General features: G+C 45.2%; 1 protein-coding gene across 1 annotated transcript; it reads left to right on the forward strand.

Moving 5' to 3' along the window:
* Nucleotides 1–3,058: 3,058 nt before the first annotated feature.
* Nucleotides 3,059–6,886, forward strand: ENDOG (endonuclease G). Its single transcript, XM_063316166.1, has 3 exons — nt 3,059–3,751; nt 5,106–5,215; nt 6,153–6,886. The coding sequence occupies exons 1-3, from the start codon at nt 3,107–3,109 to the stop codon at nt 6,436–6,438; spliced, it is 1,041 nt and encodes a 346-aa protein (XP_063172236.1). The 5' UTR covers nt 3,059–3,106; the 3' UTR covers nt 6,439–6,886.
* The last annotated feature ends 532 nt before the right edge of the window (nt 6,887–7,418 follow it).

The raw sequence follows: 7,418 nt of genomic DNA on the forward strand, positions 1-7,418 counted from the left end.
AGACAGCTTGCAAAAAAATAGACTTTTTTTTTCTCCAAAAATCCAGATTGGGTTTGTAGCAAGACAGAAATGGCACAGCTGTCCTCCAACTACTTTTTGCATATTCTCTGGAGAACTGACTTTCTTTATTTTGGTGGCTGCCTTGTATTTGATGCGACGTGCGATACTTAGCAGCTGGTTTGTGCATGGCCTAAAATTTGTCCTGCCAGTAAATTGAATGTAAAAAATGTTCAGATTATGATATTTAAAATGTCATGTTGCAGCAAAGGGACAAAAAATCTTGGGACATTTGGACAAATTAATTGAGATGAAGACTTTTTCTAACTAAAAATAATTCCAGTTTCTTCCACGTTGGCTTCGCATATATGTCTTTAAGATTTATATACACACACACACGCACACACACACACCCCATATATATATATATATATATATATTCCATATATATATATATATATATATATATTCCATATATATATTCCATATATATATATATATATATATTCCATATATATATTCCATATATATATATATATATATATTCCATATATATATATATATATATATATATATATTCCATATATATATATTTGCATTCCAAAACTGCCTTGAATCATTGCACCCGTCATCATTTCCAAGTTCACAATTTGTAAAAATGCTTTGCTCGATGCAGAGAGAAAAGGAAGTGCTGGACCTTTTTCTAAAGCCTTTAGTAGATCTGATCCACTCAATTTGCTGCAATTTTGTTTTGCTGTCCTGCCAAACTGTGGCTTCGTTCTTTTTTACATATTCCACTACTTTCTGAAGTAGCTTTTTATTTATACTGGCTAAATGAAGTTTGGTTCCCAGTTGTAACATCAGATGTAAAATTATGTAAAAAAAAAACGTTGATGGGGAAAACAAGGGATAGAATAAGGTGAAAATTGCCAGTGAAGTATGTAGTGATACACAAGAAGTATCTTGACTCAAGAGTGAGTTCACAAGTGTATAATTTGTATAGGAGATTCTCTACCACCTCTTTGTTTATCTGTATTTTTTTTAAAATTCTATTTTTGGGAACAGTGGAAAGATGTGTTGTTTTTTTTAATATAATGATTGAGTAGAGAGCAGCTTCCAAATACAAAACAGGGTATTTCGTGTTTTGCTTTTCAGCCCATCCAGCATTCCTGCACATGAGGAACCAAGCCAGGGCTCAAGGTATTTGCCATGTTTCAGTGTGGGGGTATCTGCAGGGTGTGGTCAGAAAAGTCAAGATGGCAGTCACAACAGTGCAGTGGAAGCTCAGCCTATCACCTTGGCTTTTTTGACCACCCTCTGCTGACCACCTTCTGTCAGTGGTAAAAATCCTGAGCAGGCTTTTCGTTGGGGACAGACTGAACCACAAAGGGATTCTGCAGAGATGTGTGTAGAAGTTTTGCACTAGCAGTTTGTTCTAGCAGATCGACTGCAGTATTGTTTGGAACTCTTCCACATCACTCAATTTAATTTTGTTTTTGTTTTCCTAAATAAAGATTCTCCTTTGTAAAACCTGTTTGGACTCTCCTGTCTGTTGGGGGGTGAAGGAATTGAATAGCTTCGCCTTTTCTCCCCGCGTTACCATTAACGTTAAATATTTATTTATTTTCTATCCCGCCTTTATTATTTTTTATAAATAACTCACGGTGGGGAACATCCCTAATATGCCTTCCTCCTCCTATTTTCCCCCCAACAACAACCCTGCGAGGTGAGTTGGGCTGGTCACCCAGCCGGCTTTCATGCCTAAGGCAGGACTAGAACTCACAGCCTCCTGGTTTCCAGCCTGGAGCCTTAACCACTAGACCAAACTTCACATTAAAGAGGTAAGTTTCATTCTTTATTTCTAGTTTAAGAACACTGTTAATGTGTAATACAGGCCTACACATGAAATGAGTATAATTTTGTAACTTCTGGCCTGCTTTTGAACAAACGAATTAAAATGGACAAACGAATCAGACTTCCGTGGGAATGTTTTTTGTTTGCTATTTGTTTGCCATTTGAGACAAAAAAGACAGGAAGACAAAACAGGGAAAAACGGGGGGGAAGCTTGCTTTTTGGTCTTTCCCTTGCAATTGGGACACTTTCACTTTTGGATTATAATATAGATAGACCTCACTTAATGACCATTCATTTAGGTATGGTTCAGACTTATGACGGTGCTGAAAAAAACAACTTGCCACTGGTGCCCACACAACCGTTGCAGCATCCCCGTGGTCAAGTGATAGCAATTTGGGCGCTTGGCAACCCGTTCATGTTTATGAACCTTGCAGCATCCTGTGGTCATGTGATTGTCATTTTCAACCTTCCCTGCTGGCTTCTGAACAGCAAAATCAATGGGGAACCATGTGGTGTGTTTAACGCCCACATGGTTCATTAAGCTGATTTGCTTAATGACCGCTGCAAAAGTCGTAAAATCAGGTCGGATTTGCTTAATGACCACTTCATTTTGCAACCAAAATTCCAGTCTCATTTGTTAAGTGAGGACTATCTGTATTACAGTGGCAACCACCAGAAAAGTGGCAAAAACAGCAGAGGGGAGGAGAGGATCACTAGAACAACGGGCAGAGAAAGGTTGAATTTACTCCAGCAAGCTGGCTGGAGAATTCTGGGAGCTGAAGTCCACACATCTTAAAGCTGCCAAGGTTGAGAAACACTAACTTGAACCCTATTTCCGATATCCCTCGAGGTCCAAATATCTGCAAGGACAGTTAGAGGGCGCGAAAGTCCGGGAAATAGGGAGGTTCCTTAAAAGGGCAACGCCCGGTAGATTGCACGTCTAAGATCCTGTTTCCAGGGCTTAAGCCGGTGCATAGGGCGGCTTCTCCTAGCTTTCTTCCCATCACAACAGCCTTGTGAGGTAGGTTGGGCGGAAAGAACAAGGCACGCGAACATCGGGGTGGAGGGGGGATTTTCAGCTGGCTGTCCCCTGCGCTCCCGAGTCTTGTCACATTCATATGCTGGTCTACGACGGTAATAAAGATTCGATTTTGCCGCTTCCACCACTTTCGCGACTCGCCAAAAGGGCAGCGCGGAGAGAGGCAGCGATCCCGCTCCCACCCCAAAAGGCGGAGATGGGCGAACGTTGGTCCGAATGCCCCTGGCCCCACCAGCTCAGAGCCGTTGCCCCTTTAAGAAGCGGCGAGAAGGGACTGTAGCGACGTTCCATTCCTTTGATCCCGGCGCGTTCCATCCGGACCCGGGAGCGGCGTTCGCCCCCCTCGACGGGATGCGGCGCTGGTGGAGCAACCTGGCGCCCGCGGCGGCCTCGCTGGCCCTCGGGGTGGGCCTGGGCGCGGGCTGGGCCCGCGGGCAGAGCCGGGGGTCGGCGCCCGCGGAGGGGCTGCTGGCGCGGCTCCCCGTCCTGCCGGTGGCGGCGGCGGCGTCCCTGGAGGTGGCCCGGGGCGGGGGCGGGGGCGGCGGCGAGCTGGCCAAGTACGGCCTGCCGGGGCTGTCGCAGCTGCGGAGCCGCGAGTCCTACGTGCTGTGCTACGACCCGCGCGCCCGGAGCGCCCTCTGGGTGGTGGAGCGGCTGGACGCCGCCGCCCTGCGCGGCTCCTCGGAGCGCGCCGCCTGCGAGTTCCGCGAGGACGACTCGGTCCACCCCTACCACCGCGCCAGCAACGCGGATTACCGGGGCGGCGGCTTCGACCGCGGCCACCTGGCGGCGGCGGCCAACCACAAGTGGAGCCAGAAAGCCATGGGGGACACCTTCTACTTGAGCAACATCGCCCCCCAGGCAAGCGGAGGGGGGGGGGGTGGGAGCGGCTGGATGACCTCCCGTCCCCCAGGCGGAGTTCCCACTTGACTCGGTCACCGAGGGGTTCCTAACCCGATTTACGGGGGCTTCTGGCTGTCTCCGGGCTCCTTGCTAAGAATGATTTTAAGTCCCTTTACTTAACCAATCTTTATGGTAAAAATTTCTACTTAACCTAAAGATTTCTAGTTTGGCTCACTTCTTTGTGTGATTGTATCCTAGACCGGGGGCCCCTCAAAGTGGGCTCTGAGGACCCTGGGAGTCCCCAAGACTCTTTCAGGGGGTCCGCGAAGTCAAATACATAAATATTTTAAAATATATCGGTTTTAAGAACACTGTTAATGCATCTATACAGGCCTACCCATGAAACGAATTAACAATTTGTAGCTTCTGGCCTCTGTTTGAGCCTGATGTGCAGGGGTTCCCCAGGGCCTGAAAAATATTTCAAGGGTTCCTCCAGCATGAAAAAGTTGAGAAAGGCTGCCCTGTGCTTGAAAGACACTAAGGAGTAATATTTGCAAAGCATCCATTCTTAAACATGCAGCATCTGCAGAAATTTTAGCAATGAGAAATCCTGTGTTCCCAGTTGTTCGTAACTTTTTTAAAAAAGGGGTGTTCTTTATGTTTTTGAGATACTCTTTTTTTTAAAAAATTAATCATTACTTAGTAAAAAAAAATTTTCTTTGTTTCTTTGTTTTCCAATACTGTTTCTATGAGTGAAATAGATTCCCAGGAATTTTTCAGTGATGATGGAGCAGAAAAGGGCCAGGGGCCGGGGAGTGATTCAAAACTTGCACAGGAACAAAATGAATGGCTTACAAACTCGTCTTGAAATTCACATACAACAGTGCCTAACGGTATTTTCGGTGGCTGTTTCTGTGTCTGCAGAATCTCGCTGTGGAATTAATCCATTTTCTGACCTGACTTGATGTTGATGATGTTCTGCAGTTGGATCTTGCCTCCAATTAAAAATTAGTTTTCTAAGGGTCAGATGAAGATGATCCTAATAGAATTAAATTATACATGGGGGGAATGGATTGTGTGCTTTTATTCCAGCTTGTAACAGAGGATTCCAATTTGGATACACCCGTTTAAAAAACGAAGCATCCTTGCAAGCAGAAAACCAGATCAACATTTACCAGATACTCTGTACTGCTAGTTTTCTATTTGCAAGGTGTTTTTAATCATCAGATAAAAAAGACGGGTCCTCTGGCTACAGTTGAAATAGAAATGGCTATTTGCTGATGCTGCAAACCAAACTTTTGAATTTTTAACATTTTTCTTCTCTCCCCTTTTACCTAACCTGTTGGCTTTGGGGAATGGATTTGACTTCTAGCATCCTCACCTGAATCAGAACGCCTGGAATAACTTGGAAAAATATTGTCGGAGCTTAACGAAGAGTCACCAGAATGTTTACGTCTGCACCGGACCACTTTTCCTAGCCAGGTACCTGTTCCTCAGTTTCCCCCTTCTACCTGGTAGCAACCCCATCTGATGCATGATTCAGAGGAAAAGGTGCTCCTTTATTTTTTATTTTTACCATGTGGTTGGTCAAAAGACACAAGCACATCTTAAGTCAGCCTCTCCCGTTGCCATGGAATAGAAAAACAGAATTGGGGTGCAGAATAAAATGTCTGTCTGCAAGGCCTGTAACAAACTCAGCCTGCGGGGTCGTTTTATGGGTGAGGGCAAATGCAGAAAATTGATTTAACGCCGTGAAAGGGTGGGTGTGTTATGCAAACGTTTGTATTTTTAATTTATTATTTCTTTTCTTAAAATTTAGCTTATACGTACCCAACTAACAAGACAACCTTCGATCTTAGAGTTTGTATTTTTAATTTTTTTCAAATTTTAAGTTTGTGGAAAAAGAGAAAAACATCTACTTTATATTTTATACCTATCAGTAGTCACTGGTTTACTAATGAATTCACTACAATAACATGAATAGAAAATATTGCTGTAAGGCAGTTTCTCAACCTTGGCAACTTTCAGGTGTGTTGTGGATTTCAATTCCCAGAATTCCCCAGCCAGCCATGGGAGTTGAAGTCCACACATCTTAAAGTTGCCAAGGTTGAGAAACCCTGGCGTAAGGCATTACAGGGTTCAGGCAAAACTTAAGCTGATATTTTTAATTGATGTATTGCGGATATTCTCTTCTATTAAAACATAGCTGACTCAAAATTAGAGGATGCGCTGTGCTAAGCCTCAGACTGGTTTAGAATTCATAGTGCCAGGAGTCACAGGCCATGCTTCTCCAGAGAAATTGAACTAAACATATTGCAGCTTAGTTTGATGTGCAAATCCATATGAGGACTAGAACCTTACGTAAGCTTTTGGGGCGAGGTTGCGCACACGTTCTCTGTAATGGTGGTTCTCCCTGCAGGATGGAGGCAGATGGGAAAATGTACGTGAAATACCAAGTGATTGGGCAAAACCAGGTGGCTGTCCCCACCCACTTCTTCAAGGTGCTGATCCTAGAGAAGCCCAGTGGGGAAGTGGAACTGCGGTCCTACGTCATGCCCAACACACCTGTAGATGAGAAAGTCCCCCTGGAGCGTTTCCTGGTCCCCATCGAGAGCATCGAGAGAGCGTCGGGCCTCCTCTTTGTTCCCAATATCATGAAAAGGACCAGCAATTTGAAAGCGATCACAGCTGGAAGCCCTGCCTGACGACGGTTGTGGCGATGGACTGCCGTCAAGCCCTCGCGGCTGGCGCCTCAACGGGCTCAACCAGAAGACCCAACCAGTGGCATCTTCACCGTTGACCTAACAGGGTGTCCCCAACCAAGAATGGGACATTTAAGACACCAGTTGAGTTCAGTAACCGCCACAAGGAACTTGTAGAAGTGAAGATGGGAAAAAAGAACTGGCGGAGGAACCTGTAGGGATGGGGGACATTTAGCTTCTGCTTCAAACGCCATGAAGGAAATTTAGGACTTCCCCAGTCCTATGGCACTTTTGCAGGGGGGATCAGCGGGGCAGAGGGGCGCCTGCCTCATCTCGGGGAAAGCAAGATGCAGTTCTTCGCCCAAACTCAGCTTGAGGGTCACATTTTGGGGCAGGGAGAGACAATTGACACCATTGGATTGGCTCTGCAAATAAAACAAGATGAAGTGCTTGGAGATGGTGTGGGAATTTTGTTTCAAAACCCAACTGCTGATCCCTACATTTCTGCCTTGTTGTATAAACATCCTAAAAAGAGGGGAACACTCCCCATGTGATAGCTTAACTACAGGTAGTCCTCACTTAACAACCACAATTCAGACCAGAATTTTGGTTGCTAAGTGAAGCGGTCATTAAGTGAATCTGACCCGATTTTACTTTTTTTTGGTGGCAGGTGTTAAGCAAACCACATGGTCGTTAAGCAAATCATTCAGTTCCCCATTGGTTTTGCTTGCCAGAGGCTGACCAGGATAGTCGAAAATGGTGATCACGTGACCACAGGACGCTGCGATGGTCATAAATGTGAACTGGTTGCCAAGGGCCCAAATCATGATCACGTGGCTATGGGGATCTTGCAACATTTGTAAGTGTGAGGACCAGTCATAAGCGGATTTCCCAGCACCATCATAAGTCTGAACCATCACTAAACGAATGGTTGTTAAGCGAGGACTACCTGTAGAATAGCACTTATGCCCTATGTTCCACAT

The sequence above is a fragment of the Candoia aspera genome, chromosome 16, assembly GCF_035149785.1.
Source record: "Candoia aspera isolate rCanAsp1 chromosome 16, rCanAsp1.hap2, whole genome shotgun sequence".
Taxonomy (NCBI): Eukaryota; Metazoa; Chordata; class Lepidosauria; order Squamata; family Boidae; genus Candoia; species Candoia aspera.